This window comes from Rutilus rutilus, assembly GCF_951802725.1.
Source record: "Rutilus rutilus genome assembly, chromosome: 14".
In the NCBI taxonomy this organism is placed as follows: domain Eukaryota; kingdom Metazoa; phylum Chordata; class Actinopteri; order Cypriniformes; family Leuciscidae; genus Rutilus; species Rutilus rutilus.
Genome location: NC_140219.1, coordinates 23,866,317 through 23,889,004, shown reverse-complemented (window position 1 = coordinate 23,889,004; position 22,688 = coordinate 23,866,317). Strand labels below are relative to the sequence as shown.

The following is a 22,688-nucleotide window of genomic DNA, read 5'->3' as shown; positions in this document are numbered from 1 at the left end:
GTATGGCATCTTCCAAAGCTCTTGCTAGGGGTGTATCATTGCATGATGTGTGTGCTGAGGCAGGCTGGTCCTCTCTGCACACATTCATCAGGTTTTACAGTTTAGATGCAGATTCATCCGCAGAATATCATGTACTTCAGGGCTGATCCAAGTTGAGTTGCGCTCAATAGTGTTCTGACTGTGCTTATACACAGCCATGACATAGTGACAGAGTTGAGGTAAAAAAAACCTGTAGATATTCACATTTATTCTAAGTCTTACTGCAAAACATTTCATTATGGCTGAATACCATGAGCAAAAATCAACAGGCTAAAGAACACAGACACAAGGAACCTTTGCCTATGGTTTAAAAATACCATAGCAAAAACAACTAGCCTAATATAAATTTCAAGCAAAATTAAAGACAAGTACACTCAGTAATTAAAAAAGAACAAACAAATTAGCAATCGCACAAATAAATACACCTGAACAAAGATATGATTTAAATAAACTGTTTTAAGATTTTCAGGTATTCAGGTAAAGAAACTGTAATCAAATGTAAAATATGCTGCACTTTATGCATAAAATATAGGCTATTACAAATATAGTTACAAAAGTTATTCAGTCTAGAACAGCAAGTGATTTTTCTTCGTTTTGTCTTTTGTTGTTTGATTTACAACAAATTTTAGGGAATATTGTGCTGCTGTAACTTTAAGAGCTGCACGAACCCAATATACTGTTACACATGCGTTTTCTTTGTCAACTGTTTACGTTCACTTAAGACCAGTAAAAGAAATGGACACAGCGACCCCATAGACTTCAACGGAGACAAGTGAAGTCAATTAGAAGCACTCACTTCCTGATGGCTGAGCGTACTACGCGGCCTCAAACTGAGCTTGACGACATAGATGTGACGTGAGCAACCTGTCTGACAGTTGTAAGTCTTCTTGTAGCTGTGCCAAGAAAAATCTGAATCATTCCCTTCCGAATCTTGCAGAGAAGGAGAGCGTGAGTAGGAGCTTTCCATGAGCTAGGAGCAGGAGCAACTTTCTGACTCTCTATGGGCTTCTCCCTTGACTTTATCGGACTTTATGCCTCCACGTCCCCCCGATTGCCTGCGAGCTTCTCCTCCTGTCTATACGGTAATTTCTCTCCTGTGCGACAGAGAGTCGCGTGGTTATGATGTAATCGTTAGCCTATTTTTACAAAAACGGCTTCTACGTTGCGGCCATAGTGTAAGATACAAGGTAATGGAGCCTTTTATACATTGTCGTGTTTCTTTAGAAATAAACAATGGACAAATGGAGTCTTTAAACGCCTCAGATGTAAAGTTATTCGCTGTCAAAGTGACGCCAAAATGAATGCGAGTCAATGGAATGCTAACAGCAGGTGATGGTTTGTTAGCCAATGGATGCCCCCATAGAAGGTACGCTTTCCGGGTGCTGGATTACCCCCTTGCTTAAGACATAACCGACTGTGTTTACGAGAATATGTTGACATATTTTTGAGTGTATTTGTCCGTTCAAGTGCAAAAAGATGCAGAAGAGAACTCAGTTCAGTATCGAGCAACACTATTCAGTATGAGAGGTGGCTTTCTGTGCGCATGTTTTGGATGTGTGCGCAGCACAGAAAACAGCGCACGAGTCATCTTTGCGCTTAAATGGTTTAAATTAAAATCACTTTTCTGTGCGGACGTTTTGGATGTGTGCAGAGCACAGAAAACAGATTGCGAGTCTTCTTGCACTTGAATGGTTTAAAATCACATTAAACTGCGCACAAGGGAACCGATAAGTGGAATCGAAATGCGCATTTCTTATCGAATCACCGGTTCTTGGAAATTTGGAGCTGGTTTCTAAAATGTAACCGGTTCTAGATACCCATCCCTAGTTACGTATGATGATGATTCAGGCGTCTATTAATGAACTCGGTCACGCACTATGTCAAGTCATGACATCCATAAAGCTTGGCCAATTGACTCGTTTTGACACATGCTTCAGACACCGGCTCATGTGAAAGCGTTCCCATAGGGTCAATGCCATGACGCAGCATCTCGTTCCCTTCTCAGGGAACCGGGTTACATATGTAAGCTGAGAAGTTTTCCTCTTTGATGTACACTTTCAACAAATTTTTTAATTCAGAGTTTGTATGAATTAAACGTATTATAATACATATATGCCTTCATTCAATATTAACTATTTAGAGTTTGAAATGTCCTATTTGTCTTCACAGAGTAATCAAACTTCAGGAATCCCCAAAAGGTGCAATACAAAGCACGCATCAGACTTTTAAAGGACAAAGATAATCTCATCTTTCCAGCCATCTTCAGTTCATGATGAACGTGACCACATTCGCTCTGAATCTCTCCAGTTTACTCAATAAGACAGACGCATCGGTCTCTGGTCCTGTCAACTGGAGGACAGCAATGATCACTCTCATAACCATTCCACTCTCCCTCATCACCATCATAGGCAACGTCCTGGTCATGATCTCTTTTCGGGTCAACCCACTCCTGAGGACAGTGAGCAACTACTTCCTTTTAAGCTTGGCCGTTGCTGACTTCATTTTGGGCGCCATCTCGATGAACCTCTACACTACCTACATCCTGATTGGCCAGTGGACTTTAGGAAACCTAGCCTGTGATGTGTGGTTGGCTGTGGATTATGTGGCAAGCAATGCCTCTGTTATGAACCTGCTGGCCATTAGTGTCGACCGCTACCTCTCTGTCATGCGACCTCTGACCTATCGAGCCACTAGAACACCCAGAAGAGCTGCAGTGCTGATCACTCTAGCATGGACCGTCTCCTTTGTGCTTTGGGCTCCAGCCATTTTGTTCTGGCAGTATATAGTGGGTGAACGGACCGTTCCAGAATTCCAGTGCTCAATCCAGTTCCTGTCTCAGCCTGTGATCACATTTGGAACAGCCATTGCTGCATTTTACCTGCCAGTAAGTGTTATGGTTGCGTTGTACTGGCGGGTGTATCGTGAGACAGAGAAACGCTCTCAGCAGCTAGCTGGACTGATAGCATCACAGGGAGGACGCACTGGAAACGCATCTCAGGTGAGTTTTACATTAAAAGGGTTGTCCATTATTTAAAATTTGAGTGGGTATGAAGCCCTGAACATGACATGCGGAAGTAAAAACAGATATCGTAGCTACTAATTAAAAAAATCTTTACGACAAATTATTAATTTGTGGTCACATTTTATTCATTTGTTCCTTTCAGTGTACTATTTGATTTAACTAAAATGAGGGAATGATTTATTACAACATGGTCGTGATTTACCTAAAACAAGGAAACAAATTAATAAGTCATTATCATTGTGACCTACCAGCGTTTTTCGCCTATAGTAAGGAAGGATTCAGATGCAGCCTTACTAATGTTTGTGCTGTTGTTTTTCTACCTAAAATAACATCACTTCCTGGAGGATGATGTAAGGAACAGGCTTTTGTTAGTTATAGAGATTATACAAAAGACTTGTACAAAAGAATGGGAAAACCAATACAATTATGACCAATTCAAGCAATAATACAGAGAAAAATTCTGATTATGAAAGAAATAAGGTACAAGTTTTAGGGCAACTTAAAAGACATGCCAACCAATCATGATGTACTACATGCTATTGCTAGTCAGAGCCAGTGTTATTTTAGTAATATTTATGTAGTTGGCTATTATAGTATTTATTAATATTTTGAGTTTATTTTTTTCATTTTTTTTTTTCAGTTTTAGTCATTTTGTTATGCGCTTTTGTCATTTTTATTCAGTTATATATATATATATATATATATATATATATATATATATATATATATATATATATATACAGTGGGTACGGAAAGTATTCAGACCCCCTTAAATTTTTCACTCTTTGTTATATTGCAGCCATTTGCTAAAATCATTTAAGTAAAAAATTTTCCCTCATTATTGTACACACAGCACCCCATATTGACAGAAAGACACAGAATTGTTGACATTTTTGCACATTTATTAAAAAAGAAAAACTGAAATATCACATGGTCCTAAGTATTCAGGCCCTTTGCTCAGTATTTAGTAGAAGCACCCTTTTGATCTAATACAGCCATGAGTCTTTTTGAGAAAGATGCAACAAGTTTTTCACACCTGGATTTGGGTATCCTCTTCCATTCCTCCTTGCAGATCCTCTCCAGTTCTGTCAGGTTGGATGGTAAACGTTGGTGGACAGCCATTTTCAGGTCTCTCCAGAGATGCTCAATTGGGTTTAAGTCAGGGCTCTGGCTGGGCCATTCAAGAACAGTCACGGAGTTGTTGTGAAGCCACTCCTTCGTTATTTTAGCTGTGTGCTTAGGGTCATTGTCTTGTTGGAAGGTGAACCTTCGGCCCAGTCTGAGGTCCAGAGCACTCTGGAGAAGGTTTTCGTCCAGGATATCTCTGTACTTGGCCGCATTCATCTTTCCCTCGATTGCAACCGGTCGTCCTGTCCCTGCAGCTGAAAAACACCCCCACAGCATGATGCTGCCACCACCATGCTTCACTGTTGAGACTGTATTGGACAGGTGATGAGCAGTGCCTGGTTTTCTCCACACATACTGCTTAGAATTAAGGCCAAAAAGTTCTATATTGGTCTCATCAGACCAGAGAATCTTATTTATCACCATCTTGGAGTCCTTCAGGTGTGCTTTCATGTGTCTTACACTGAGGAGAGGCTTCCGTCGGGCCACTCTGCCATAAAGCCCCGACTGGTGGATGGCTGCAGTGATGGTTGACTTACTTCAACTTTCTCCCATCTCCCGACTGCATCTCTGGAGCTCAGCCACAGTGATCTTTGGGTTCTTCTTTACCTCTCTCACCAAGGCTCTTCTCCCCCGATAGCTCTGTTTGGCCGAACGGCCAGCTCTAGGAAGGGTTCTGGTCGTCCCAAACGTCTTCCATTTAAGGATTATGGAGGCCACTGTGCTCTTAGGAACCTTAAGTGCAGCAGAATTTTTTTTGTAACCTTGGCCAGATCTGTGCCTTGCCACAATTCTGTCTCTGAGCTCTTCAGGCAGTTCCTTTGACCTCATGATTCTCATTTGCTCTGACATGCACTGTGAGCTGTAAGGTCTTATATAGACAGGTGTGTGGCTTTCCTCAATTCAAGTCCAATCAGTATAATCAAACACAGCTGGACTCAAATGAAGGTGTAGAACCATCTCAAGGATGATCAGAAGAAATGGACAGCACCTGAGTTAAATATATGAGTGTCACAGCAAAGGGTCTGAATACTTAGGACCATGTGATATTTCAGTTTTTCTTTTTTAATAAATGTGCAAAAATGTCAACAATTCTGTGTTTTTCTGTCAATATGGGGTGCTTTGTGTACAATAATGAGAAAAAAAATTAACTTAAATGATTTTAGCAAATGGCTGCAATATAACAAAGAGTGAAACATGTAAGGGGGTCTGAATACTTTCACTGTATATATATATATATATATATTTTTTTTTTTTGCTTTAATTTATTTACATTTACATTTTTATTTCAGTTTTAGTTTGAGTAATTTTAGTAAACTTCAACCTCCTAGGGCAACATATATATTTTTTGTTTAAGTTTTTTAAGTTTAAGTATTTCATCAAATATTGATTCCCCCCGAAAAGTTTTTTAGATTTATCATTCTAGAGAGCTTTCACTGGACAAAAAAATGACTGAAACCTATGTGTATAAAATAATCCTTTTGGTCCATTTTCCTTTGAAAAAAAAAAGGTTATAAATTTCATATTTTTATTTCTGATAAATGTGTAATTTGTCCGTTTTTTGGAGCACATTAGCATACAGATCGACTTGAAGTCGACTTGAAGACACAAAAATACTCATTTGGATTTCATTGGGTTTTAAATAAACTTTGTTAAAATCATTCCAATTTAAGTGAACTAATAAATGACATTTATATAGATGAAAGAGCAAAGATGTTAATTTTTATTTGTCAATATTTTTTGTCTCCCAGAGATCTTGTCAAAGCAATTCTCGCAGTGTTGAGGATGTGAGACCACAAACAGACCAGAAGCAGCCCAGGAAGGGACAAAGGACCATCTGTCCCACCATCACCCATCAAACAGCAGCGTGGTGGAAGAAACGAAGGGAGAGGGACGAGACGTCCAACTCATATACCACATACAGCCATCCACAGATGGACACAGACCACATTTCTCCAAGAACAGACGACAGTAACAAATACATTCCACTTGTTCGAATGGATAAGACTGCGGTCAATAATCAATCCATGCGGAGCTGTCAGTCAGGCAGTCAGAATTCACTTAATTCGCCTATGAGTCCTATAACCACAAGTGCTGCTCAACCTTCTGCTCTATCACTGACCACAGGCCAGCAGGGCCGGAAAGCCCGGACCTCGTGTCTGATCAGGGAGAAGAAAGCGGCCCGGACCCTTAGTGCCATTCTCCTGGCTTTCATTGTGACATGGACACCCTATAACATCATGGTTCTAGTGTCCACTTTCTGTGACGACTGTGTTCCTGAGGGGCTGTGGCAGCTGGGATACTGGCTCTGCTACGTCAACAGCACAGTCAACCCTCTCTGCTACGCGCTCTGTAACAAGCACTTCCGGGTCACGTTCAAGGCACTGCTGCTCTGTAGGTGGAAGGAGCATAAGAAGGGGATCAGGTGGACCCCAACAGGAAATGGCTGATTTCATCATGACATTTATTAAGAGTTGGATTTTCTATTCATGATATTGGTGATTCAGCACTGGTTGACCAGTCATGAGTTCAGGGACAAATACTGATCGATATTAGGATGCCAGAGAGCATGTGGGCTTGAAAAGATCCCAGAGATCAAGGTTGTGCATCAAATATACGAGGGTCAGATTCTCTGTTTGTGTAATCACGTTTTGGCAGGGCATGTAGCAGTTTTCAGGGTTGAATTGCCTATCTTTGACGCATTTAAAATACAAATGTAGCATCTGAGTATGTGTTTATCAAGCATAAACTCTTTAACGTACAAATTTGCACTAGACCTGTAGACATTATATTAGTAGTGTGACATGCAAAACTTTTTTTCTAATTCTGTGAAAAAATTTGTCATGAGATATAAGATCTTAAATTATTATAAAATGTCTTATCTAAAATCTTGCAGTTAAAAACAAAAGCTATTTTAAAAATATATTCTTATATCTCATGCATATTATTTCACATGTGGATGTTTTACTGGGTGTTTGTGGATCTGAGAGCTGTAGGACTCTATACACTGATACATCGTAGTCTTTATTTACTGTGCTAGTAGTGGTCATAAAAAATACTCAATTAAGATTATTTCTCTGTTACATGTATGTTTATTATGGAAAGGCCAATATGAAAAATGTAAATAAAAAAGACAGAAAAATACAGCATTTACATTCAATACCAAATACAAACTGACATGATATACCAAAAAAAAAAAAAAAAAAAAACTAATACAAAACGATACAGTACTCACGATAATTCAATATGGTTAGTCAACTATAATAGATATTGGTTATATCACATACAAAATTCTACTACGAAAGATAACCCGCCTTTATGAGAGTGTTTTGTGGGAATAAAATGGATCAATATGTGAATGTAGCAAAACATGATGATATGATAATAAAAATTAAAAATGCAGCACCATCTTCTGGTTTTTGAATCTGGACCTTGGCACAAATACTTCCTGAAAGAATAACTTGCAAGAAAATAATTATATACGACAAAGATAAACAGGGATGCACTACTTATACAAATGAATATTTAAATCCATAACATCCTTAAAAGGATTAAGCCATATGTTTGCTCTATGTAAACAAATGTATCTTGAATGAGCAATAAAGAAAAAATAATAATATTTGGCAATGCATAAACAGGTGCTTAATCATCTGAACCATTGGCCCCAACATGAAGGAATGTGGAAATACTGCACATAATGCATGAAGTGTATATAATCTATTTCAAATGCGCCCTCTGTAATTTCAAACACTGCTCATGATGTGAGTAACAGTCATAGCAAAATAAAAACCAAAAACAAAGGCTATGTTAGGGGCAATGATTTCTCTTTCAGCCTCTCCATCACTCTGGAAAGTCTCACAACAGTTTAAGTGTGTTTCTGGCGTGTTCTTCAAGGTAGACTGTTGTCGCGGTTGCTTCGTCACTCCATTGCGGTGTTCTGGCTCTGATAAATGGAGGCCTTGTCCTTCAGAAGAGCCAGACACAGGTGGCAACTCCAGCTTCCTGTAAACATGATTAAAGCCAAATACTGATCAGCAGCAGCAATGCAGAACTATAACTAGTACTAACTAAAACAGCAATAAATGCATAAACTTGTTGTATAACCTTGCCGTTTTGGTCTTCACAAGACTAGTTTGAATATGCACACAGACATGAGATTTGAGAACTTTTCAAAGCATACTGACTTTACTTTTTGGCCTTTTCTTCACACAATGCTATTGTACTGCATCACAAGACTTGGACTAAATCACGCAAGTCAGTAGTGTGACATGCAAAACATTTTTATTTCTGCTTCTGTTAAAAAAAGAATCTCTCATGCCACATTATATAAGTTCTTAAATTATAATTATATATTCTTGATGTTAAAAACAAAACGCTTTTTTCTTATCTCATGCATATTATTTCGAATGTTTTACTGGGACTTTGTGGATTTCAGAGCTATAGTACTCTATATTAGGGCTGCTCCCTAAAGGTCAACTAAATATTACTCGATGAGAAGAGGCTTGGTTGGTTGGTTGCAGAAAAGTGGCAAAGTCATGCGCTCCATGACGGACAGATCGTTAACATGTTGGTCCATTTGTGGGATCATTTTGAGAGGGTAAAGGATGACCCCAAAAAGGTGAAGTGCAAACTCAGCGGGCAAACGTTCACCTATCATTCATCAAACTCAAACATGGCTTATCGCTTGAAACATGCAAGTAGTAGTCTAACGTTAGCCACTTTACCTCAAACATTCATGTTAACCTAGATAGTATTACTGGGAACATATCCAAGTGTTTGTGCAGAATGTGGAAGCTAAATTAGTAACACACCATGATGTTTAACTTAACATGCTTTTCTGTCAATAGGCACACCCACTATACAGCGAAGTAGGCCTGGAACGACGCTTCGGCGTAATGGATTACGCACTTTGTGTTCATCCCTAATCCACTGTCATATTTCACACAAAACAAAACTCTAGAGCAGATGCTAATGGCTAGTATGGCAGCGCCGCTTGATACGAACCTACACATTTTCAGGACTCTCACAACCACATTCAGCTCCGGTGGATCTGCAGATGAACGCAAATCATTTCTCCATCTCTGTGAGTAAACTAAACCCGCCAAGGCTCTCACATTATATTACGTGGCAGACAACCAGTTGTCCAGTGCGGTTCCGTTCATTCAGCGCGGGTTTGTCGAGAATGCAGCCCTACTCTATATACAGATACATCTCAGTGCAGTCTTTATTTACTTTACTGGTGGCAGCATAGACTGTAGCAGTCATAAAACAAATTGTTTTTTTGCGCTTCTGTGGATATTTTTGGAGATGCCCCACTCTCATTCTATTGAAAGAATCAGTGTAGACATTCTTAAAAATTTCTACTTTTTGCATTTCACAAAAGCTAAAAAGTAAAATGAGTCTAGAACGACTTGAGTTTGAGTAAATAACAACTACATTTACATGCACCCTCGTAATGCGATTATGACGTTTAAGCAATTTTGCAAAATGTACCTCATGAAAATGAAATACTTGGATCAAATTGATCCAATTAAGCTCATAATCATAGTAAAATATGTGGCTTAAGCCAAACTTCTATTCCATCTCTAGCCAAAGTGCGTATGTGCTTGTGATGTACACGGATGGATGATGTTTTCATGCGCAGATTCGTATACATAGCAGTAAAGAAGGCATCACATTTTTTGGGGTGCTTAAGAAACTAAGCTTATATCGACAACGTATCGAGATATGAATAAAATACAGTATATTCATGGTCGAATACATCGAAATGGAGACATTTTAGGCATTTAAGAGGGAAAAAAATCCAATACGTCAATAGAAATGTGTTTTTGCATTTGACGTAAGTAGAATGAAACAGTGGCCAAAGTAACACACTTACTGTATGCGAGTACATTTTTAACCACAATTCTTAGGGAATAATGAAAATTGCATGGAAACGGGAGTTTGCTTGTGTCATGAACACATCTTACTGCGATTAAGTCCTTACTCCAATTATTGTAAAAAAAAAAAAAAACATTTTTAATTATTGGTGCACATGCAAATGATTGCTAGTACCTTCTGGAGGGTCTGACATGGGAGGGCTGAGGCAGTACATGTGGTATCCTCTGTCACAGTCATCACAGAACAGAAGCTGGTCCTGGGAAAGAAGATTTAAGCACATTAACCGATGGTTTTCTGTATAAGGGGTTTGTTTGAGTGATAATATGCGGAGACTCACGTCATTCTCAGATGTGCCACAAACATTGCAGCACTTGCACTCAATGCACTGCCAGCGGTAAGTCTTTACGGCTGCCATCATCACGGCAGTGAACTGCAGGCACGAAGGATGTCCTTATGAGGGATGAGAGAAAAATGCCATGCATGAATTACGTGCATCTGAGCGTAGATGGTTTAGATTTCATTCTGTGCCTAGGGGTCATACCTGAACGTCCACAGTCAGAGCAGGACACCAGCTCTTCAGACTGGCCTGTTTTCTGGTTCATGTTGGAGTCACCCAAGCAGAAGTCGCAATAGTCATTGGGTAATGCCAGGCCATTTGGTCCTTTTTTAGGGGCTGTAATAAAACAGAGCATCAGATCAACTGTTTTCCTGCTTCCGTTAATGTTTTGACAAGCAGGACTATCCAAATCGAATCGAACAGAACATCTTGTACTTGTTAAATCCTTTAAAGTGATAATGCACAAGTGATGTGTAACGACCGCATACTGTGCAGCCATCATGAATGAACGCTCACTCTTGGGTTCCTCTTGTGGTGCAGGGGTGTGAATCTCAGGTTCTTCTTTGTCTTCTCCCTCCTCATCAGCCAGGTGAGAGTGAGTGTAGTGGTAACTCAAGCCTGGTCTGTTCTTATAGCGTTTCCCACAGACTATTAAAAAGAAAAGGTTTAAAATTAAAACAGTCGTGTAAAAAGCATTATGCATTATGGAAAACAGGATTTTCATTGATCTTTTAGCATAAAGGCGTTCAATGTACTATTATTATATTATTATAACCTTTATTTTACCAGGAAAGAAGCACATTGAGATTAAGAATCTCTTTTACAAGAGCGTCCTGGCCAAGACTGACAGACACAGCAAATTTGAGTTTAACAAATAACATCCAACAATACATACACATATACACACACAAGCAAATCCAATCAAATTTCAATATCAATACATAGCTAGCTAAAACATCTACAGCCCGATCCAAATCATTTAAAACTACTTTAAAAGTGTCCAACGGAACTAGTTTCCTCAGTTTCAATGTAAAAATATTAAAAGTTACTATGTAACTTTCACAATCAAAGCTCCCTCTCCAGATGACCAATAATATTTGCATAGACTACTGTTCAAAGGTTTGGGGTCAGTAAAATCTTTTAATATTTTTGAAAGAAATAGTTTTTGTAAGAGATATCTTATGCTTACCACTTTTTTTTTTTTTAAACAGTGAAAAAAGTAATACTGAGAAATTATCACATTTTAGTATATTTTGAAATGTAACTTATTCCTGTGATGCCAAAACATGAACTTCCAACAGCCATTCCTTCGGTGTCACATAATTCTCATTATTAAAAATAATTCAAATCTTACTAAGCCCAAACTTTTGAGATATATATGTCCAGAATAACATTCTCAACAAAACTCACTGTCACAAGCATACGGTTTGTCTCGTTCTTCCTGGGCAGCTGCAGCAGCTTCCATTTTCTTTTTTCCATTCCCAACTCCTCGACCCTGGCAGATTAAAATGAGATTTTATTAACTCTATTCCTTCAGGCCATCGTATGACCAGTAGGCACCATCACAAGAGGAGATTATCAATGTTCAATTAATCAAGCAGCAGCAGACTAGGCACGGTACCTTAGACTTCCCTTTTCCTCGTCTTTTTGGAGTTTCCTCCTCAAAATCTTCATCGTCCAGATCATCCAAGTATTCTTCGGGCTCAAGGATCCTCTGAGAATGACAGGAAACAATCAGGCCATGCATTCATACTGAAAATACATGAAAAGCCCAGAGACATAAGAGGCCATATTGAAAAGCCCTGCTATATACCTTCCTGATGCGTGTGGATCCACTGTGGCTGCTGGCCGTGCTGGTTCCAGTGATCTCAGACAGACTGGTTTCTTCCTCAGGTGGTCTCAGCTCTGTGGGCACTCTTTTATCCAGCGGCTCTCCTTTCAGCAAGGCTTCCAGACTGCTCCCATCCAACGGGCCCAACACATCTTTTTTCAGGCCCAGCTCCAGCTCAGCTTTGGAAACATGCCTCTCTTTAATCATTTAGTAATGATTTATAATCTAATTTTAAATATTTTTTCTGACTAGCATATCTCAAACTTTTTAACCATGTAAAGCTTGACCTATGACATATTAGTCCAAAATATCTAATTTGTCAAGACCAAGACAAGACCAGCACTCCTCAAATGTCTGAGAAATGTCTTATATTTAATCAATAAACACAATTAGAATTTGACACTATAGAGCTGATACCAATCAAATCACTAAAACATAACATTCATCTTTGTGTTGCAGAGGTGGCACTGAAGTTGCATCTGAATTGGTACAATTACATCTGCATAAATAATGTTGAGATTAATGTTTTAAAAAAAACATTTTGAATATAGAAATATGATGGAAAAATAAAATGATAGGTCTACTTTTAAATATGAAACTGAAATCAATGAGTGAGTCACAGAATAATTTATTCAACCGATTTGTTTAAAGCAGCTGATCAAATTTTGTCAAAAATTGACAAGACCAAGTACAAATGTGGTCGAGGCCGAGACAAGACCAAGACCTTTAAAAAAATGGTCTCAAGATACTACAACACTACTATTTAAAAAATAAAAAATGAATAATTTATTGAAACTATAGCCTAGACAAAATCTAAAAAAGAAGAAGCAGCAGCTTGTATGCGTTTCTGTTGAGTATCGTATTTGATACATCAGCCTTTTATGGCTCATATGACATGGGAGAATTTGAAGCCCATACTCAAGGAGAAAAAAAATACCACAATTTTTATTCAAATATGCAATTTGCTGCAGTTGTTGTCATTTATATGGCCAAAAGTAAGATGAAATTCTGATAGTTTGTAATGTAAATCAATGAGTTTTTGTCTCACTATATGTCCCAAAAATATGTCTTAGAAAGATGATATTTAAATGCTCAGCTTTATGATCAAAGCTCTGTAGTTTTAATTGTGGGGGCCAAAACATATAATACACTGCAATTCACTGGTACTCATATATTAATATTAATATCGATACTCATATCCTAATATGATTGTTCTAAAAATGATGTGTGATTTATCAAGTTAACCTCAGTTGCTTCAGCCTATAAATGCTTACCTTGAAATATTACTAACAATATAAAAGTTATTTTCACATTTACTTTATAAAAATCAGAATAGATTTCACAGCAAAAAGACATGTACCATGACCTGAAGGGGGGGCATTTTTACAATTCAACTAAAAACTCTTTTACTGGCTAAAGAAATATAAACTATCATTCAGATGACATGTAGAAGATTGTGTGCAACAGGTTTTTCATCAAAGTTATTCATCAGAAGTTTAGAGACCTTAGAAATTTGCATACAAACAAGAAATCTACTACTAATGTTGTAACAGAATACCAGATTTGAGTGGAGGAAAAACTAGAGCAGGGTCTTCTGGTGGGTGAGCTCTTCTTTTCTTCCTCCAGCGCCGGGCGGGATATGTGTACAGCTGTCCTGGTGCTGTACCTTAAATAGTAATCATAAAGTCTGCATGTCAGTTACAGTAGGACAGACTGAGAATAGAATCAGCGTAAATGGGCTGATGCCAAACCTGCGCTCCTGTGTCTCTTCTCCATCCAAATGTAGCAGTTGCTTTGAGCAACTCCAGTCTGGGAGTCCAGGAAGGGCATGAGGATGCTCCTCTCGGCACACAGTCGGGCGTTATAACTATGACACTGCTCCAGAGCATCTTTGTAGTACTGTTCTCCAAGTCTTCATTCCACACACAAACAAGAGAGAATAAGTTTCTACACAGCATGCGATTTAGATTTACTGTTCAGATGCACATAACGTTATATACTTTACATTAATTAGGCTAAATCTTAGTCTTGGGAAGATAACGGCCCTTATGAAAATTAACCATGGTTTTACTACAAAAAAAACATGGCAACCACAAATTAACTATGGTTTTGCTAAACTAACCATAGTTTAACCATGGTATTTGTAGTAAAACTGTAGTTATAAAAATGGTAATCAGTCCACCAAAAAAAACATGGTTACTACACTTAATAATAAATACAATAAAACAATGGTTAATTTTCGTAAACGGGAGAGTATTTTTAATTTACATTTCGTGCGTCACAACGTGCTGATATGCAAACAATAGACATCAATGGACCCCAATGTAATGTATTCATTTTTGCCAGTGTTAAAAAAAAGCAACGACAATTTGATAGACATTTCTTAAAAAGTTGGAGAACAGAACGCAATAAAAAAGCAAACTAACCAGTGACTGGTTAGTGAAACTGATTTAAAAAGTAGACACATGGCTGTAACGCTCTTTGATGTCACAGAAAACGATGAATGAACGAGGAGCAGATTAGATAACCAAACACCACCACAATACTTCAGCCTGACTTTAGTATATAAAACCATCCCAATTCAACAATAATTTAAGAATATCATATAGAGATTCATTCAAAGAGTTTAAAAACTACATGTACTCACACTTTAACGATATTCTCCACGGCAGTCGCCATTGTTTTGCTGTAGTGGGCTGTTGTTGTCTTCACTGCGCATGCGCATTGGGACCTTTTTGAATCAACGATACGTTCTTATCTTTACATGAAAAGATTTCCGTCATAGCAAATGGAAGCTGACCACAGTATTTTTTTTTTCGGAAAATTTTACAAAATATTTTAACGAAACACAAACGATAATACTAGAAAGCCAAAACAACTAAAAACCATTGATCTCATTCTGCGATGGGCGTGGTTACGTTTAAATGACGTCTTCCGCCCGCACCGCCGCCATTTATATCTCACCGCCATTTTACATCAACTCAGAAGAGATTAGATTACGAAGATGACGGCTCAAATGGAAAATCAACTTTGCAAGCTCTTTGTCGGCGGTCTCAACGTCCAAACCACCGACGATGGGCTGCGAGAGCATTTTGAGCAGTACGGGAAGCTCACGGACTGCGTGGTGGTGCAGAACCAGCAGCTGAAGCGCTCGCGTTGCTTCGGTTTCGTGACCTACTCGAGCCCGGAGGAGGCAGACGCGGCCATGGCGGCCCGACCTCATGTTCTGGACGGCAACAACGTCGAGCTGAAGAGGGCCGTTGCGCGGGAAGATGCGGGCAAGCCCGAGGCTCTCGCGAAAGTGAAGAAGATATTCATCGGCGGTCTTAAAGACGATATCGAGGAGGATCACCTCCGCGACTGCTTCTCCCAGTTCGGCGCGGTGGAGAAGGCGGAGGTGATCACAGACAAAGAGACCGGCAAGAAGCGCGGCTTCGGCTTTGTGTATTTTGAGGACAACGACTCGGCCGATAAAGCCGTGGTGCTTAAGTATCACATTATTAACGGGCATAAAGTGGAGGTGAAGAAAGCCCTGACCAAGCAGGAGATGCAGGCTGCTGGTAGTCGCGGTGGCCGCGGAGGCCGAGGAGGTGGACGGGGGATGGGCAGACCGCAGAACGGCTACGGCGGGCGCGGCGGAGGATACGGCAACTATGGCGGCGGCGGCTACGGGGGCAATGACGGCTATGGAGGCGGATACGGTGGCGGGTATGGGGGAGGCTACGGGGACCAAATGGAGGGCTACGGCGGTGGTAACGGCTACAGTGACTTTGGCAGCGGCTATGGCCAGCAGTCCTCTGGCTATGGCCCAATGAAAGGTAATTACTCGGGCAGAAGCAACGCTCCTTACTCCCGAGGTGGTGGTGGTGGTGGTGGTTACGGCAGGGGGGGTTACGGAGGCTCGTATTAGGAGCGTTTATTAGGTCTCATATTAAGAGCAGCTCCTTCCCCAGCCCACATCACAGTTTTGACCACACATTATCTTCAGCTAAGTAGCCAGATTTAGCCACCTTAATATGGCGTGGCATTGACTGAATCACTCAAGCTCCATTCAGGAGGTCACAACTTATCCAGCCTAGCAAATCATAGGTAGGGCTCACCTATCCGACTTTGCTCAACATCTTACAGCTGTTACTACTACTACTACTACACATCCTTTTGCTCTCTTCCCTGAAGTACTAGGGAGGTTTTTTTCCCCCCCAGCAAGACATAGGACTACTACTCTGGATCTCTACTTATTATAAGACTGGCCAGTGGTGGCAGGCTACCTGTTTGCGAAACTGTTTCTCACACGTTTTTTTTTTGGTGCATTGGGATTAAGTTAACATTAGTATTTTTGCTTGTTAGTGTTGGCATGTTTTTCTCCTTTTAGTATATGTATTGTATCTTTATTGTGTCTTTGTTTTCTTCAATTCAAGACTTCTGGTTTAAATGTAGAGTCAATCGCAGTGAACCCCTGTAGAGATTAAATATTTCATTGGTTGGCAACAGGCATTATCTGCATATCACGTGATCTATAGAGTGCAACTCGACGTAAAATGCTATTTTTTTTTTCTAGTGATAAACCCACAATAACCATGATTCTGTAAAAAAACAAAGAATTGAAACAAGCAAATTGTGCTTGTAAAATAATAGTAAAAACAGTGTAGCACAAATGACTCCCAAACTACTTAAATATTGTGTGTATATAAAAATATGCACTCAACTTTAAATCAATAGGTTAAGGTAACTTTTTTTCATTTGCAAGGTTTTGTGGGATTGCATTTTTTTTTTTTTTCACTCATTAATATTTCAGGAAATATGGCCACTGAAAAAGTGGACGTTCACTAATGCACTCGAAGGACTCGCTGTGGAGTCTGTTGCCAACCAATCAAAGATTTAATTTTATTTAATTAGGCTCGATGGCAACTAGAAGTTGTTCGTCCTAACATAAGAAACGTGTTGGAATAAACAAACTTCTGTGGCGTTTCAGTAAAAACAAAGTTAAATGGACTAGTTACAGTTTCAAATGTTCAGGCTTACCTAAAACCCCCTCAATATTCGTTAATATAGTGACTAACGTGTCTCTCCCAATTAGTGTCTTTTGTTAAATAGTTCAAGCAAACTGAAAATATTGTCATTGGTGTTACAGTGAACCTTTCTGACGGGACTCTGAAGACCGATTTGAGTTGTTTTTCTACAGTTTAATCATTTAGTAAAGGACTTTAATGTTCTTGTCTCATTGTATTACTGCTTCAACGGAATAACCTATTGAATATTGTTTATTTCAGATACAACTGAACTGTATGTACTTCTGTTAATAAAAACCATTACTCCGTAGCCATTATGGTTCTTGACGAGCTGAGATTTATTGGGTGGTTTTGACGTATACGAGGCCCGTTTAGTGATTTGTCTTTCCAACTAGGTAAGACTAAAATTGGAGGCGCACCCATTGGCTCTAGTGCTCAATATTAATTACATTTCTTTGCATCAGACATGTGGGGATGTTAACATTTTCCCAGCCTTATGTTGTCTTTATTCTTAAAATATGTTTAGAGCTTTGTTCCAATACTTTTAGTGATCAAATAAGATGGATCTATACCTTAGCTGTGTCCACTACTACGTCATTGGATTCTCCAGGGGTACTCCAGAGATGTAGAAACCCAGCTGAAAATCCATAGGATAATCGCACCAGGTTTCCAGGTTTGTAGAAATACTTTATACACAAGACATTACATCAGGTGTGTCTTTAACATACTTCGGATCCACCTGGAAGAAAATCAGGTATTTGTGAGTCGTTAAAGTAAAGCGTGCATGCAAAATTTCAGCATTTCCTAAATGCTAGCTGTGAATAGCGTTAACTTGCGGTGATCATGTAACAGAGGAAAAGTGGCAATTAGAACATACTCTGTAGTTCAATGTGTGTGACGCTGTGGTGATTGTGGTCTATGTAGTTATGTGTTAATCCAATATTTTAGCCGATTTCCAGTTTAAGGTCAAACCGGAGAATGGAGCTTATAGTTCCTGTATACTTGATGCATTAGTTCCAGATATTAATGACATCAAATGCAAAGGAGATCAGCATTTATTAAGCAAGGTTTGTGCTTTCAGTTATTTACTTTACATCTTATCAATCCCCCTCCCCTCCTCATCTCGGTGTTTTGCTCGTGTTTTGTCCTACATTTCTGGGACTCTTAAAGAGGACAGTGGATATTATTGATAATTCAGTGAGACTAGTGACGATTCAACAGTAAAACTTCTTGGCATTGGCTTTTTAAAAAAAAAAGTGAGATCTGCTACTCTCATTCTTAAAGCACAGCTCCTACATAGACCCTCCTTAAAGACAGTGTGTAAATCTGATGGGGGTTGTGTCATAGATTGACAGTAGACAGACGTGTTTCAGGACACTGTTTGTTGACTTGACACTTACATGCATCTGCATCTGTCTTTTTTTCCCACAGAGGGTATGCAATGGAAGGATTTAAATAAAATCTCACTTCCAAGTGCGGCCGCTTGATGAACCTCTTCTGTGGCTGTGAATCCAGTTGCTTGGAAAAAAGGAAGAACTCCAGTCAGTTTGGTGAGCAAGTTTTAAAATGTATCTTTTTATTTGAAATAAATGCATGCATGGTCATACCGTGTATGTTTACAATTCTGTTTCCCCCCTCTTCTTTTTACAGTCTAGCAGAGTTTGCTTATGAACGCATATGCTAGATTCCTGTGGAAGATGCCTATGCTTGGGCAAGATGCCTTCGGGTAAGATTTTGTAATATATTGCATTGTAAGTTTCAGTGATTTTACTTTTGAGATCAAACAGATTACATACTCCTTTTGAATTTTCTGTGATTTGTCAAACCTCATCTTTTTGTGGGGCTTTTCAGTGAGATTTTTTTTTTCTTAAAGTGCCCCTATTATGCAGTTTTAAAGTTTCCCAATTTTGTTTAGGAGGTCTCCTACAGGCTGAATCCAAAAAAACTTAAATTTTCTCATGATATACACTGCAACATCACCTCTTTTCTCACAGTGTCTGAAACGGTTCGATAAATAATTCAGTCTCTAAACCCCTCCTTTCAGAGTCTTCTGTTTCGACTCCATTGCTGTGCCTGAAATCGCTTGTGTGTTCTGTCGCAGAAACGATATCAGTTACATAGTTTTATCCTACATGTAGCTTATTTACAATAAAATAACAGCCAATTACGTTATAATTATATACATGCCTGTGTGCCAGCTTTGTGGTAATCATTAAATAATCATAATCATTACACTAATCAAAAAAAAAAAAAAACTGCCAACAAGAATACTCATTAGTGCACATTTATTGTATGTATGCGTAGTGTAGATATTATTTTTAGTATCTTGAACTGTCCTGTCCAAGCAGCTTTTTTGCACTATAAGAGAGAATGCGCTTATCACCTTCAACCAACCGTTTAGATGAATTCGGTAAAGAATACAGTACCTTCTCTCGTTAAGGCGAGACACTACAGGTGAATAGGGTAACATTTTTAAATAATAGATATCACCATGAAACTTCCTCAGTTGATTACTTACACAAGTATATATAAAAAATGTATTACAAGTTTTAGAAATATGTATGTTTAATTATGCAAATTAGGCATTATCTAATTAAATATGCACGATTTTGCATATATTTTCGGTAGACATATGATAAAGCCAGGTGCAAAATTCTTTTTTCATTTTGTTTACACACAAGATGAGAAAAAAAAAATTCAGAGGGATTTCAGGATATATGCTTTCATTAACTAGGAAATCCAAATATACTGTCCATTGCTTTAAAAAAAAAAATTCTTTATTTTATTTTATATAAATGTCACATAAATCAGGCCAGGAATGATTTATTAACAAATCCCTCTGAAAATATCTTCATAATACTGCTAAGTGTATAACTGGAAAGTTTGGTGTACATAGGTACTACATAAGCTGAGATGTTTGTACTGGAGAATGACAAACTCATTTTGAGAAAACGGCATTTAAAGATTTAAATAGCTCTAAATGAGATTTCGTCATTGGCTTTACATCCCCCTTTGGACATTCACGATTGGTTCCTGATAGAAAGGAAATGCCCATATTTGGGTTACATAGCGTTGTGCAGGAGACTCGGAGCTTTACAACGATACCGGTCATGACAGACTTCAGTAAACAGATGGAACTTGGCATGTCGAGTTGGAATGCTAACTTCTTGGTAAATTCGGGAGAAACTTACTGCCGCAAGTAAACAAAATTTAATAAAATAAACATCTTAATGTATATTTTCAACGTTTTCTTTATAGCAGCTTGAAAGAACACATATTGAAGGAGTAAACTAGCCCAAAATCTCAAAACTGACCACTGCATTTTTGGCTGCCGTGTCTCGCCTTAATGTAACTCTGAAATAATATTTGACCAAGGCAGCAACTAGGAAATAATGGTGACATCATTTCAAGGTAATGTCGTCTCTAAACTGGGCTCATTTGGCCAGTCACGCTAAAAGTGTGTTTTCATAAAGGTAGTTTTAGGCTTTGTGTCAGGGGAAAAAATGGCCTACGTTTAGTGTGTAATGATGGCAATCTTGTATTCTTATTACAGACTCTGTTTTGACTTCAAGCAAATGAAGTTGATTCCAAGAGCAATGTGGGAATCGGAGTTGACTCCGAAAAACCCGAAACGAACAGTAATAATGTTGTTGCCTTGTTGGTTTTACCAACAGTCCTCATCATTTGGAAGATTTGATTTTGCAGCGCTGAAAACAGCATCTTCTCGACATGTCAACGATGTAAACTCTTCCAGGCCTCAGCTACAACTACAGTGTGTGAGGGTCAAAGTAGACGTTGTTTGCAGGTAGCCAATGAAGACCATAGACTGGCGTTATGCGAATTTGTTACAAACCTACGTAGGTTTATGCAGGAAGTAAGACTGGAATTACTGATGGCTCGTTTCAGGCAGAGACATTAACTCCATTTATCGTTGACTTTGCAGACCTTTTACATTCACAAACCGCAGCCATATCACCCTGTAGCCCAAGACTGGTTGTACCTGGATGGGAGACCTCCTGGGAAAACTAGGTTGCTGCTGGAAGAGGTGTTTAGTGAGGCCAGCAGGGGGTGCTCACCCTTTGGTCTGTGAGTCCTAACGCCCCAGGGTAGTGATGGGGACACTAAACTGTCAAAGAGCACCATCTATCGGATGAGACGTTAAATCTCTGGATGTCCTTTGAAAAAGTGTATGGGTTTAACCCTGGTTTACTGGTCAGATTTGCCTATTGGCCTCTGTACATCATCATGGCCTCCTAATCATCCCCATATATCCACCTTTTTCCTGAACGCCGTAGTCTCGCCCGACTCATAGCAGAATTTTCCTTTACATTTCCAGTCTACAGTGTTTCTAGTCAACATAGCATATTTTCCGAGCTGATGAAACGTTAAACTTGTGAAAATGGTTTTAAAAATCACATGGCTCCATAGTACCATCACTTTACAGTGCCTCACATGTCAAAGTTTAATGAGCGCGTAGAGAACATGAAGCAGCCCGAACTCATATCCCACATGCAGCTCCCTCTCGAGGTGAAGTTCGAGGGGGATTTTGTCCTCAAAATAAGAGCGCACATATACCTTTTATGGGGAGTATTTTAACTTAAGTGCTGCAAGCCATGCTCGTTTTCTCTTGTCAGTCTTTGGCTTAAAATGCAAAGCATATGACCCCGTATACAGACATTCTTTTCAGATTTGCTGGTGCTCAAAATGTGTACTTTCCAGGAATTTCTCGCGTTTGTGTTGTTGTGGCAGTCAACAACAGCACAGTTTAACCCTGTGATCATTTTACATTTTTAGTAATGTTCAAAGTTTAATTCAGTCGCTCTTTTTACTCCTTTTAAATAATGGGGTCCTATGGAGACCGGAACAGGACGGCATCCAAACGGAAGTTAGAATCCATCATGACGGCGCTCATCGTTAGCTCAGGAAAAATGTGGATACTGATTGGCTTCATCACTCTGTCTCCTCTACACTAAGCTGGTGTGTGGTGGGCGTTCTGGCACAATATTGCATCCAGGTGGATGCTGCACATTGGTAGTTCCTCCCTTCCATGCGAAGCGCTTTGAGTGCAGAGAAAAGCGCTATATAAATGTTAATGAATTATTACATGAAAGGTAACATCTTTAAAAAAAAAAAAAAAAAAAAAAAACATAATGGGGCACTTGAAGTTAGATAAACAGTTTCTACTTTGATGTAGTGCATTTTCCCTTATCTCCCTTATCTCTTGTGTGTTTAAATCTGTTATGCTCTCTTAACTTAGAAATGTCTTGTCTTGTCTTTACAGGCCTGGTGCCAAGATGATGCCATGATAATAGTACCTGGAGGGCGGCTTCATCTGATCCTTTGACTGCTGTTGAATCAAATGAAAACAGTGATTGGAATCATTGTACTTGTGCATATGAGCAGGAATGAACCTGGCATTGAATGTCTGATATGAATTCAATAAAA

The 22,688-nt window shown here is 39.0% G+C and overlaps 3 protein-coding genes across 4 annotated transcripts; 2 read left to right on the top strand and 1 right to left on the bottom strand.

The window, feature by feature from the left end:
- The first annotated feature begins 2,395 nt into the window (after window positions 1-2,395).
- Window positions 2,396-6,701, top strand: chrm1a (cholinergic receptor, muscarinic 1a). The gene is made up of 2 exons (XM_084429740.1): window positions 2,396-3,037; window positions 5,938-6,701. The coding sequence occupies exons 1-2, from the start codon at window positions 2,402-2,404 to the stop codon at window positions 6,634-6,636; spliced, it is 1,335 nt and encodes a 444-aa protein (XP_084285866.1). The 5' UTR covers window positions 2,396-2,401; the 3' UTR covers window positions 6,637-6,701.
- Window positions 6,702-7,192: 491 nt separating this feature from the next.
- dpf2l (D4, zinc and double PHD fingers family 2, like) lies at window positions 7,193-15,014 on the bottom strand. 2 transcript variants are annotated; one of them, XM_084431277.1, is made up of 11 exons: window positions 14,882-15,014; window positions 13,986-14,146; window positions 13,793-13,900; window positions 12,217-12,413; window positions 12,025-12,117; window positions 11,814-11,898; window positions 10,920-11,051; window positions 10,608-10,739; window positions 10,404-10,516; window positions 10,241-10,322; window positions 7,193-8,188 (listed from the first exon to the last, which is right to left on the bottom strand). In XM_084431277.1, exons 1-11 carry the CDS (start codon window positions 14,911-14,913, stop codon window positions 8,106-8,108), a joined length of 1,218 nt encoding a protein of 405 aa, XP_084287403.1. In that variant the 5' UTR covers window positions 14,914-15,014; the 3' UTR covers window positions 7,193-8,105. The 2 variants fall into 2 exon arrangements, with proteins under 2 accessions (XP_084287403.1, XP_084287402.1); XM_084431276.1 differs by having other exon boundaries at window positions 10,241-10,516.
- Window positions 15,015-15,180: 166 nt separating this feature from the next.
- On the top strand, window positions 15,181-22,681 carry hnrnpa0a (heterogeneous nuclear ribonucleoprotein A0a). Its single transcript, XM_084431279.1, has 4 exons — window positions 15,181-16,052; window positions 18,675-18,793; window positions 18,894-18,969; window positions 22,525-22,681. The coding sequence occupies exons 1-2, from the start codon at window positions 15,239-15,241 to the stop codon at window positions 18,728-18,730; spliced, it is 870 nt and encodes a 289-aa protein (XP_084287405.1). The 5' UTR covers window positions 15,181-15,238; the 3' UTR covers window positions 18,731-18,793; window positions 18,894-18,969; window positions 22,525-22,681.
- The last annotated feature ends 7 nt before the right edge of the window (window positions 22,682-22,688 follow it).

Excerpts from the sequence above, each read along its gene's own strand:
- chrm1a (XM_084429740.1), top strand. The coding sequence starts at position 2,402 with ATGATCACTCTCATAACCATTCCACTCTCCCTCATCACCATCATAGGC. Across the intron at positions 3,038-5,937 it reads GCACTGGAAACGCATCTCAG|AGATCTTGTCAAAGCAATTC; the intron begins GTGAGTTTTACA and ends TTTGTCTCCCAG.
- dpf2l (XM_084431276.1), bottom strand. The coding sequence starts at position 14,913 with ATGGCGACTGCCGTGGAGAATATCGTTAAAGT. Across the intron at positions 12,414-13,792 it reads TTTTCCTCCACTCAAATCTG|CTGAGCTGGAGCTGGGCCTG; the intron begins GTATTCTGTTAC and ends ATGTTTCCAAAG. Across the intron at positions 11,052-11,813 it reads CAAACCGTATGCTTGTGACA|TCTGTGGGAAACGCTATAAG; the intron begins GTGAGTTTTGTT and ends TCTTTTTAATAG.
- hnrnpa0a (XM_084431279.1), top strand. The coding sequence starts at position 15,239 with ATGACGGCTCAAATGGAAAATCAACTTTGCAAGCTCTTTGTCGGCGGT. Across the intron at positions 16,053-18,674 it reads TGGCTATGGCCCAATGAAAG|AGGGTATGCAATGGAAGGAT; the intron begins GTAATTACTCGG and ends TTTTTCCCACAG.